Source organism: Mirounga leonina, unplaced genomic scaffold, assembly GCF_011800145.1.
Source record: "Mirounga leonina isolate KUSES-001 unplaced genomic scaffold, KU_Mleo_1.0 Mir_201, whole genome shotgun sequence".
In the NCBI taxonomy this organism is placed as follows: domain Eukaryota; kingdom Metazoa; phylum Chordata; class Mammalia; order Carnivora; family Phocidae; genus Mirounga; species Mirounga leonina.
Genome location: NW_023270504.1, coordinates 12,554,764 through 12,567,650, shown reverse-complemented (window position 1 = coordinate 12,567,650; position 12,887 = coordinate 12,554,764). Strand labels below are relative to the sequence as shown.

General features: G+C 38.0%; 1 protein-coding gene across 2 annotated transcripts in view; it reads right to left on the bottom strand.

Moving 5' to 3' along the window:
* The window catches only part of GYS2 (glycogen synthase 2), a 66,627-nt gene that overhangs the window by 3,712 nt on the left and 50,028 nt on the right, over positions 1-12,887 (bottom strand). For both annotated transcript variants that reach the window (XM_035028098.1, XM_035028096.1), the window contains exons 12-14: positions 8,501-8,627; positions 2,257-2,352; positions 1,282-1,445 (exon numbers count right to left, since the gene is read on the bottom strand). In XM_035028098.1, coding sequence (XP_034883989.1) covers positions 1,282-1,445; positions 2,257-2,352; positions 8,501-8,627 — 387 coding nt within the window. The remainder of the gene's footprint in view (positions 1-1,281; positions 1,446-2,256; positions 2,353-8,500; positions 8,628-12,887) is intronic.

Below are 12,887 nucleotides of genomic sequence, written 5' to 3'. Positions count from 1 at the left end.
GTCCTGCTTGAGACCTTAGACAAGAAACATAACTTCTGGGGCGCCTGAGCAGCTCAGTGGGTTGAGCATCTGCCTTCGGCTCAGATCATGATCCCAGAGTCCCGGGATCGAGCCACGCATCATCGGGCTCCCTGCTCAGCGCGGAGTCTGCTTCTCCCTCTGCCCCTCCCCCTGCTCGTGTTCTCTCTCTCTCTCAAATAAATAAATAAATAAAATCTTAAAAAAAGAAACATAACTTCTAAGAGCCTTATCATTCTGCTTTCATTGTAAAATAGAGACAGTACAATGAATCACTCAGGGTTGTGATGAGCACCGTCATTAGATATGTAGCCACTTGGCAAATGGCAGCATCTATCATTTGTCAGGGAGAGTTTAGTGGCATCTAAGCAGATACAGGATGTGAAGGCAAAGTCAGCTGATTTTTTATTAAATCATCCCGTACTAAGATATATAGACATCTGGGTATTTACAAACCTATTGCATAGTTGAAAGGAGGTATTTCCTGTACTTGTCATTTGAAAACAATATTATTCCCACTCCCACTGTACTTATGGAATATGGTCACATTATTGCTTAGAGTCAAACAAAATAGAAATGTTTCTTTAGATGTTTTCCTCATATTCATGAACCAATAGCTGAAATGCATCAAGTTAAGCACTGACAATAGACTAACTAGAAAGATCCCAGCTAGATCCTGACAGACTTGCTGTTATAAGCTCAAACTAAATATGGAAACTTGGGGGTAGGGGGCGCCTGGGTGGCTCAGTTGGTTAAGTGACTGCCTTTGGCTCAGGTCATGATCCTGGAGTCCCGGGATCGAGTCCCACATCGGGCTCCCTGCTCAGCAGGGGGTCTGCTTCTCCCTCTGCCCTCTTCCCTCTCGTGCTCTCTGTCTCTCATTCTCTCTCTCTCAAATAAATAAATAAAATCTTAAAAAAAAAAAAAGAAGAAGAAAATTTGGGGGTAGGGCTTTGCCAGCTCATTTTAAGTAAAAAAAGTACATGAAAACATTGCTTGAGATTTCAACAATTATGGTACAGGGTTGACTTTGCAGATGATGACTAGAATCTATATTTTTATATCCCAGTGGGATTTTCTTTCTTCTTTTTTTTAAAGTAGCCTCCACACAGCACAGCTCGAAAGGCAGGGCTCGAACTCATGACCCCAAGATCAAGACCTGAACTGAGATCAACAGTCAGATGCCCAACCAACTGAGCCACCCAGGGGCCCCAGTCTAGTGGGATTTCTAAAGCGGTTCTCTCCATCCCAAACTTAACTTACTCTGCCCAAGTATCTCCAATCCAGAAGATCGGAGAGCCTCTCAGTTCGGTTTCTCTGAATAATTCTTTGGCGGCGTGACTGTTTGCAAAATCCATAGAGAAACTGAGTCAGCTGATTGCAAGAATCATCCAGAGAGCGGAATCTCCTGTCAACAATGTAAATACCTGAGGAGCACAAAAGCCAAAGCACGGGTATACATAGGGCTAACCTTAGAATGTTTCTTCTCCCATTCCTTAGGTTCCATCACAAACCACCACATGCAGTACCCACTCCCTGACTCCCCTGCTGCCTCCGTTTTATCTTTCCCCTTCCAAGGCTGTATTTCTTCTGTGATCTCCTCCTAAGGGTTTACAACTGTCACCAACACACATGCAACACGATGGATCTTGCTAAAAAAATTTGGCAGTAGAGGGATACCCTGGATCAGTGGTTCTCCCCGGGACTGCTCACTAACCACAATCTCTGGGGTAAGACCTGGGGATCAGTGATTTTTAGGCTCCCCAGTGTTCCCACCGTGCAGTCCTGCCTGAGAACCACAGCTCTAGCCTGAGGAAAGAGAACCGTGATGAGGAGACCATAGAAGACCAGGAAATTGGCAATGTGTAGGCAGACAATCCATCCCATCTCGCTTTTCTTGCTGCTAGGCAACACAGACACAGAGATGGTGGTATGCAAATTCGTCTGCCATCTTCAACAATTTAAGTGAATTTTGCTAATGGCACAGACTTTTTAAAATAATGACGCTGACTACTCTATATACTCTAAGGCCATAGTTACTGTAACATCAATATATTTAATATTAATAGCATTTTTATCTTTTCTATGAACCACATAATTAAATCTACTTTTAATTAAACAAGAAGTATAAACATTACTTTAATCATCAGGATAGCTTTAAAGTTAGGCTCCCTAAAGATCCCGTGTTTGGTTAGAGGTTACTTCTCCCTGCATTGGGTGAATGATGAAAAACCTCACCGTAAGCAGTAGGATCAGCCACGTGCTCCTGCATGAAACAGCCAAAGCCAGAAAGGTTGGTTGTCACACTGGGGATACCCATCACAGTGCATTCAGCTGCCAGGGGAAATAGACAAAGGCTTGGCTTCAGACCCGCTTCTATATCCTCTTATGCACACAGAGGGGGGAGAAGCCCAAGTTGGCCTAGTAATAGCAATATTTATTTTGTATCAGGTACAGTACTAAGCTCTTTACATGTATTAACTCATTTAATCTTCTCAACGACCACGTGAAGTAAGACTGACATTATCGGGGCACCTGGGTGGCTCAGTTGGTTAAGCAACTGCCTTCGGCTCAGGTCATGATCCTGGAGTCCCGGGATCAAGTCCCGCATCGGGCTCCCTGCTCGGCAGGGGGTCTTCTTCTCCCTCTGACCCTCCTCCCTCTCATGCTCTCTGTCTCTCATTGTCTCTCTCGCAAATAAATAAAATCTTAAAAAAAGACTGACATTATCTCCATCTTACAGATGAAGAAATTGAGGCACAGAGAGGTTAGATAATTTGCCCAATGTCACAAAGGCAGGGAATGGGGTAGAGGTGGGATTTGAAGCCAGGTGCCTGGTTCCAGGGCTTCTGTTTGGAACTGCTACTCTACCCTGTCTCTCTCATTCTGGCTGGTTTTGGTTTTTGCTCCATTCTAAGCTGTGTCTCTAAGTCTGGTGAGTTTGTGGGTTTGGGACATGAGCAACTCCTCCCGTCGTATTAATCTCCCTTGCCACAAATCCCTCCACTTCCCCAAGTGTCCATTGTACCCATACCCTCCCCCATCTTCCCCCCCCGCCAGTCAAAACCTGTTTTTCATAAAATAGTGGATATGTTTCTTTTAAGAAGTATTACCGCTCACAAGGATGTCTGCATTTTTTTTTTAAAGATTTTATTTATTTATTTGAGAGAGAATGAGAGACAGAGAGCACGAGAGGGAGGAGGGTCAGAGGGAGAAGCAGACCCCCTGCCGAGCAGGGAGCCCGATGTGGGACTTGATCCCGGGACTCCAGGATCATGACCTGAGCCGAAGGCAGTCGCTTAACCGACTGAGCCACCCAGGCGCCCAGGATGTCTGCATTTTTAACAAGGAATTTATATTTGATGATGGAATTAATCTTGGTTGGCTAGTGGGGGTGGGTTAAAAAAAAAGATTTCCCTACTAATCAAGAAGTAATGCAGTTTATTTCTCCAGCTGTTCTGAAACTGTTCCAAAAAATAGAAAAGGAAGGAAAACTTCCAAACTCATTGTATGAGGCCACCATTACCTTGATCCCAAAACCAGACAAAGACCCCATTAAAAAAGAGAATTACAGACCAATATCCCTGATGAACATGGATGCAAAAATTCTCACCAAAATATTAGCTAATAGGATCCAACAGTACATTAAAAGGATTATTCACCACAACCAAGTGGGATTTATCCCTGGGCTGCAAGGTTGGTTCAACATCTGCAAATCAATCAACGTGATACAATACATTAATAAAAGAAAGAACAAGAACCATATGATCTTCTCAATAGATGCAGAAAAAGCATTTAACAAAGTACAGCATCCTTTCTTGATTAAAACTCTTCAGAGTGTAGGGATAGAAGGTACATACCTCAATGTCATAAAAGCCATCTATGAAAAACCCACAGCGAATATCATTCTCAATGGGGAAAAACTGAGAGCTTTCCCCCTAAGGTCAGGAACATGGCAGGGATGTCCACTATCACCACTGCTATTCAACATAGTACTAGAAGTCCTAACCACAGCAATCAGACAACAAAAAGAAATAAAAGGCACCCAAACTGGCAAAGAAGAAGTCAAACTCTCACTCTTTGCAGATGATTTGATACTTTATGTGGAAAACCCAAAGACTCCACCCCAAAACTGCTACAACTCATTACAGGAATTCAGTAAAATGGCAGGCTATAAAATCAATGCACAGAAATCAGTGGCATTCCTATACACCAACAACAAGACAGAAGAAAGAGAAATTAAGGAGTCCATCCCATTTACAACTGCACCCAAAGCTATAAAATACCTAGGAATAAATCTAACCAAAGAGGCGAAGAATCTGTACTCAGAAAACTATAAAATCCTCATGAAAGAAATTGAGGAAGACACAAAGAAATGGAAAAACATTCCTTGCTCATGGATTGGAAGAACAAATATTGTGAAGATGTCAATGCTACCTAGAGCAACCTACACATTTAATGCAATCCCTATCAAAATGCCATCCACTTTTTTCAAAGAAATGGAACAAATAATCCTATAATTTGTATGGAACCAGAAAAGACCCCGAAAGCCAGAGGAATGTTGAAAAAGAAAAGCAAAGCTAGCGGCATCACAATTCCGGACTTCCAGCTCTATTACAAAGCTGTCATCATCAAGACAGTATGGTACTGGCACAAAAACAGACACGTAGATCAATGGAACAGAATGGAGAGCCCAGAAATGGACCCTCAACTCTATGGTCAACTAATCTTCTACAAAGCAGGAAAGAATGCCCAATGGAAAAAAGTCTCTTCAACAAATGGTGTTGGGAAAGTGGTGTTGGGAAAATTGGACAGCCACATGCAGAAGAATGAAACTGGACCATTTCCTTACACAAAAATAGACTCAAAATGGATGAAAGACCTAAATGTAAGACAGGAATCCATCAAAATCCTTGAGAACACAGGCAGCAACCTCTCAACCTCAGCTGCAGCAACTTCTTTCTAGAAACATCTCCGAAGGCAAGGGAAGCATGGCAAAAATGAACTGTTGGGACTTCATCAAGACAAAAAGCTTTTGCACAGCAAAGGAAACAGTCAACAAAACCAAAAGACAACCGACAGAATGGGAGAAGATATTTGCAAATGACATATTGGATAAAGTATCCAGAATCTATAAAGAATTTATCACACTCAACACCCAAAGAACAAATGATCCAATCAAGAAACAGGCAGAAGATATGAACAGACATTTTTCCAAAGAAGACATCCAAATGGCTAACAGACACATGAAAAAGTGCTCAACATCGCTCAGCATCAGGGAAATCAAAATCAAAATCTCAATGAGATACCACCTCACACCAGTCAGAATGGCTAAAATTAACAAGTCAGGAAATGACAGATGTTGGCGGGGATGCGGAGAAAGGGGAACCCTCCTCACTGTTGGTGGGAATGCAAGCTGGTGCAGCCACTCCAGAAAACAGTATGGAGGTTCCTCAAAAAGTTGAAAATAGAGCTACCATACGACCCAGCAATTGCACTACTGGGTATTTACTCCAAAGATACAAATGTAGTGATCTGAAGGGGTATGTGCACCCCAATGTTTATAGCAGCAATGTCCACAATAGCCAAACTATGGAAAGAGCCAAGATATCCATTGACAGATGAATGGATAAAGAAGAAGTGGTATATATACACAATGGAATATTATGCAGCCATCAAAAAAAAAAAAAAACCACACGAAATCTTGCAGTTTGCAACGATGTGGATAGAACTAGAGGGTATTATGCTAAGCGAAATAGGTCAACCAGAGAAAGACATGTATCATATGATCTCACTGATATGAGGAATACTTAATCTCAGGAAACAAACTGAGGGTTGCTGGAGTGGTGGGGGGTGGGAGGGATGGAGTGGCTGTGTGATAGACATTGGGGAGGGTATGTGCTATGGTGAGCACTGTGAATTGTGTAAGACTGATGAATCACAGACCTGTACCTCTGAAACAAATAATACATTATATGTTAAAAAAAGATAAGATAGTAGGAAGGGAAAAATGAAGGGGGGAAGATCGGAGGTGGAGATGAACCATGAGAGACTATGGACTCTGAGAAACAAACTGAGGGTTCTAGAGGGGAGGGGGGTGGGGGGATGGGTTAGCCTGGTGATGGGTATTAAAGAGGGAACGTACTGAATGGAGCACTGGGTGTTGTATGCAAACAATGGATCATGGAACACTACATCAAAAACTAATGATGTAATGTATGGTGATTAACATAATAAAATAAAATTTAAAAAAGAAAGAAGTAATGCAGTTTAGACAGTGGCCTTTTCTTCTGCTCTGCAAGTATTGCCTCGTGGTTTATCTCAAGAGAGATGTGGTTTCCTAATTTTTAGAGGGAGTGGTGGAGGAGAAAATGGGACAGGGATTCTTGACCCATATGAGAATCTAATGAAAACCTGGAACTCATCCCCAGAAAAATTCTTACTCATATATGTATAAAGAATTTTGCCTACAATTCCATGGAAGTTCACAGAACCTTATTTTTATTAAATACTCATTAAAATACATGTAATGAAGTGCTAGGTACCCATAATCTCTGCAAATTTTCATTGAATGAATTTAATGGAATAAGCACTTATAATCATTGGATTTTCTCGAAACACAGCCTTAAATGAATATTTTCTGGAGTGTGTTAAACTTAGTATCAAATAAAGAGTTATTTTTAAAAAATCAGAATTATCTAATATGCTAACACCAAACTTAAACCACTAGGGGTCTTGTTATTTCTGTAACTACAGGTTAGGTGAGGAGTGACCAATTTCCTTTGGTTAGTTCAAAACAGAGAATGACTCATTCTCAAACTTCTTTTTCCATCTACTTATCTTTTATAATAGTTTTGCTGGTCTTTATCTTAAAATACTAGATGTATCTCCTCTATCATTTTGGGTTAAGTTTATCTTTGTCCTATAAAATGATGTTTGGTGGAAAGTCTGCTGTAAGTTATAGAACATTCTCTTTACCCAATGTAAAGGATTTCCCACATCCCTCAGTTCACTCAGACTTTGGTTTTGTGCTTCTCTATTTTTGAAACTTCCTTGATAATAAATTATGTTACTTACTAGAAATAATAGGAACAAAAGTCAATAACAAAATGTTAAGTTCATCAGTGAAATATGCATTTTATGTATCTTAAAAGATAGATACTCAATTATAAACAATTTCAGATAATATGTGGGTATTTCATAAGTAAGAAGACACCATCTTTATAAAAGTGACAACTGATACCCATAACAATTTTTAGAACTACAAAAGAGATAGCTGGAAGAGTTAGATCAATAGCTTTTCTATGTCACGTTTCAAGAGGAGATAATATTTTATCTATTTTCCCCAGAGGTTTTAATATTTTTACAGCTGCTGGCAAATTATTCTTGGTGGAACCTAGAATGATAGAGTAGGACCTTATGTCAAAAGAGGCAGAAATTTCATGTTGCTCCTTATGTAAAGATACTACTTATATAGAATTTTTTTTAATACATAATGTATTATTTGTTTCAGAGGTACAGGTCTGTGATTCATCAGTAGATACTACTTATATAGAATTTAAAATTCTATATTGAAATTCTGGGATCAGAAAACAAAGATTAGAAAAATTCTTCCTCTTCATAATTCAACCATGATCTCCCTAACCTTGACCGATGCCACCCCTTGGTTGGACAATGATGACATTGAGATCAGAAAGCAAAATTTATTAATTATGCATAAAAATGTTTTCTGAACCTTTTCTTTTAAAATTATGAATGGAATTATATTTAAATAAAGAGGAAAATCTCCGATTACTAATATGAGATGTAAAAGTTAGTATTATATACTTTCCATTGGCATTTATTTAAAGTATTTGTTTCCTTTTTAATTAAGCATTTCAGTACAAATACAAATTGATAGCTCTTGATACCAATGACAAACATGCTCATAGGGGAAAAAAAGAAAAATAGGTAGTGCATCTGGGAATCCACCATCAGGGAGGGAAAAAAAAGGCAGATGAAGAGGTGGAGGATCTGAATGGAATGATGTCAGGGTCATAATACCTATCACCGAACTGACATTTTATCTTAAAAGTACCTCTTTTTTGAGTGACAAGGGTGTGAAGAAGACTTTTCACTGTATACCTTCTTATACTCTTTGTTTCCTTAACTATGTGAATGTGTTACCTATTAAAAATTAAGTACATCCATTAATTTAAAAAAATTCTGAAATATGTTTTAGAGAACACTTTTGCTGGACCATTATTTCTCATCTTAAACCTACTTGCACTCAATTTCTCCTTTATATGAATAGTTGGGACTGGTAGAGATAACTCAATAATACGTAATCTTTATAACACCTTATTTTTCTTTGTAATACAGTATATTATTATAATTTAACCTTAGTAGAAATTACATATCAGCTTTGAATATTAAATCCATGTGCATAAAATAATAGATTAATAAAATTTAAAACATTCCACAATCTATACATGCCACATACCTGGAGTATAACCCCACGGTTCATAGTATGATGGAAATACTCCAAGATGACAACCTCGGACAAACTCTTCATAATCCATGGGTAATAAGGGGCTGGTGGAGGATAGAAACTCTGGGTGCAAAATTACCTAAAAAAGGAAAATTCTAATGAGAAAAAAAAAGAAATTAAAGCAAAAATCTCCTACATTTCGGTATTTTGATACTGTAGAAGCCTTGTGTTCTAGATTCTAGAGATGTACGAGGAATTTCATCTAGATTAGATCAGACTAGAAACCTTCATCCAAGTTACTATCCTCTCTCACCTGGAGATAATCACCTCCTAACCTAGATCCCTGCTTCTATTCTGCCAAGTTCTCTACTCAGTACAACTAGAGTGAAGATTTAAAAGTGCCAGGTACTCCCGTGCTCAAAATCCTTCACTGGCTTCCCATTTCACTCAGAATAAAAGCCAAAGTATTTATGATGGCAGTGGTGTTCTGGTACATGTTTAAGAATGAAAAACCAAAATATAAGTATATATTTGTACATAAGTTTACTATACATTTTATTGATATAAAGAATGTATAGCATACAATTTCCAAATAATAAAAAATGTACACACAAAAACCTGCACACAGATGTTTGTATCAGCTTTATTCATAATTGATAAAACTGGGGAGCAATCAAGATAACCTTTAATAGATGAATAAATAAATAAACTGTCCAGACAATGGAATATTATTCAGTGCTAAGGAGAAATGAGCTATCAAGCCATGAAAAGACATGGAAAAAAAATTAAATGTACATTACTAAGTGAAAAAAGCCAATCTGAAAGGCCACACACTATATGATTCCAATTATATGATATTCTGGAAAAGGCAGAACTATGAAGCCAGAAAAAAGATCAGTGCTTGGATGAGGGCAGGGTTGACTAAGCAGAGTACAAAAGAATATTAGGGCAGTGAAATTATGCTGTATGATTTTGTAATGATGGATACATGTCATTATACATTCATCAAAAGTCACAGAAGGTAAAGCACCAAGAGCATAACTTCATGTAAACTGAATCTTGGTGGATAATAATGTATCAATGTAGGTTCATCAATTGTAACAAATATAAGATCCTGGTGTGATATGTGGACAGTGGGGGAGGCAGTGCGGGCAGGGGTATGTGGGAACTCTCTGTACTTTCTGCTCAACTTTGCTGTGAACCTAAAACTTCTCTAAAGAATGAAGTCTAATAAAATATGTGTAATACCTTCCTTATTATAAATTCTAGATGGTTAAATACTCCCACATGCTTTTGTTGACTTTTGCAAAAATCCTGTATTTAGAACCAACTTATGGTTTCAACTGAGGACTGAATGTAGTTATGATGTAAATGTTGATCCATTCAGAGATATACATCAGAACTTCAAAGGTTCATCAGTGACGTAAGTGACTTCTTTCCTGAGTTGGATATTAGCTTTTGAACATGGAAAAAATATTTCCTCATATTTTTATGCCACTCACAATTTTGTGTAATGACTCTAGACACAACCCTTCTAAGTTTAATCTGTATTGTTCATATTTCTCTACCACCTTCTTAAGTCTAGACAATCGATACACAATTAATCAAGCCATGACGCGTAGTGTTCACCTATTTTCACTCTCTAGATACTCCCGCTATGGTCGGTTTCAAGCTACCAATGTGATGTCACTGAACTGGAGATGGGAAAGGCAGTAGCACACCATTATAGAATATTTCCACCATCGATGGGTACAATAGCCATAAATAGCGTCAAGTGCATAGATCATCGTAAAATGTAGTAAACGATTAGGATGTGATGAGTTTCAGCATTACCTTTCATTTTAATATAACTGATTTATATTTTAAGTTGATATAATTTAATTTTTAAAAAATAGCTATTTTTAAAACTGGCTCACAAAACTTCTGAGAATTTAGCAATTGGTTCTCGTGCACTGGTATGAGCTGGTACTGGGACTACACTGCTGGTAATGTTATGTGAAGGCGGAGACGAGAGAGAGAGAATGGCTATCATTGGGAAGGTGTGATTAGAACAGCTACTTAAGTGGTCACCCGGATGGAAGAATTCTCCAATTTCTCCTATTTATTGAAGTTTTTCTTGAACCATTATTAGGTAATTTGTCAGCCTCTCCCCCATAGTTAAGTAGTTATTAAATATAAATAAAATCTGATTTAAAAGCATTTGGATTATATATATGTATGTATAGATATATAGTATATACTATATAGTATTTATATTGTACACATATAAATAATATACATCATATACATACATATATAACATACATAATATATGATATATAGTATATATTTATACTGTATATATTATGTATTATATGCCATAATATATAACACATTATTATATATTATATAGTATATGCCATATAATATACATATAAATATATATTATTTATATGTATATAAACATAATATAACATATATAATAAAAGAATAAGTGTATATCTTTCCAAAGAGATTACTTTGAAGAAAAACCCTAATTTGGATATATAACAACAATGATAACAGTTGTATCATACTTTATGTATTATAAATACTGTTCTCATATATTATTTCATTTAATCCTAGCAACATCATGACATTCTCATTACTCTAATTTTAGAAATAAATTATAGGGCGCCTGGGTGGCTCAGTTGGTTAAGCGACTGCCTTCGGCTCAGGTCATGATCCTGGAGTCCCAGGATCGAGTCCCGCATCGGGCTACCTGCTCAGCGGGGAGTCTGCTTCTCCCTCTCCCGCTCCCCCCTCTTGTGCTCTCTCTCTCTCTCACTCTCTCTCTCAAAGAAATAAATAAAATCTTTAAAAAAAAAGAAAAATTATAAATATTATAAATAAATTATATACATTAGTTCCATGTCAGGAGATCTACAAATAGGACCTAGGTTAAACTTAAGCAATAGAATGGTAAAATATCCAAAAGTAGTACCTAAAAATGATAGTTCATTCAATCACAATCACAAAGCCCAAAATAAAAATAGATAAAACATTTTCCTCCACAGAACATGATTTGAGTCCTTATCATGTGCAAAGTCCTGCACAAGGAAAAGAGACAGACGCAGATCCTGTGTCCAGACAATCATCAAATCAGCAGACCACTGTACTCCTGGCAAATATCAGCAAACAGGGATTCAAAACTCATTGTCCTACTTTGGCATTTCCGAGCCTGGGAAAATCTGTACTCTCCAAAGCCCATTTTGGAACATGAAAATATCATGGCTCATTTCTTTTGTTTCCAGCCAAACAGAATGACAGCATAACTAAATACTAACGCAGCTGCTCTGGGCCCTGAACAGCCAATGACGGAGGCCTGGGGCGGAGGAAGGGATGTTAGAGGTCAGCTCAAGGTTACCGGGAGGATTAAATGAGATCCTGTATACAAAAGCCCCCAGCAAAGCACCTGGCTCACAGCAGGCGCTGGATCAGTAGGGAAAAAACAAATAAAAACCAAAAAGTCGTCTAACCACATTTATCCTGTGAGGGAATTAAGATCCCAGGCAGTTAATTTACTTTCACAGAGTACTGGCACAGGGTCAAGACCTGGAGTCTGCACTGTAGGTTTTTCTCACTGCACCCACTGCCGAGGCAGAACTGATGATAAATTCAAATTCAAAATAATCTGCAACATTTCCTGAATCAAGTGGTTGCATTCATATAAAGCGCTTGTCCGAGAGTTAAGAACCACTGTATAGAGTTCTGTAAATATGCAGGTGATCAAATGAGTACTCACATTAGCACAGGGCCTGAGTCAGTGTTAAGCTTTTAAAGGATACTATTTATAAATAAAATACCTCATTATGAGTTGACCAAAATTTATCTCAGTGCTTTGAGAGTATATTGCTATGAAGGGGCTATTCTTTTACTTCTTGTGTGTGTGTTTGCTTTATGATAATAACCAATGTAAGTCTCAAACTGTTCATGAGTTTATCTATATAAACATAATTTGTATGAGACAAACTTCCTTCTCCGTTCACTCTACAGAAGCTATGTGCTTTTATATCTCTGTGCCTTTTTATCTACTTCTGCCGGCTCTCTGTATGATGAACTGTTGTCTGCATGATAAACTCCTGCTCGTCAGTCCAGATCTAGCTAACATGTCATCCTTTTATAAAACATTATCAAATTCTCCAGGCAGAGATAAATCCTCCATTTTCTACTCTCATCAAACTCTGTTTACACCTCTCTTTTAAAAGTTACTGAGCACCTATCATCTGCTACGGACCCGGCTAAGTACAGATAAGAGCTGACATTTATCACGCACTTGCCACGTGCCACATACTGCACTAACTGGAGCATCTATTACTTATTTAAGCCTCACAACAATTCTGTGAGTGTGCGCCTATTTTGCCACCATTTTACAGATGAG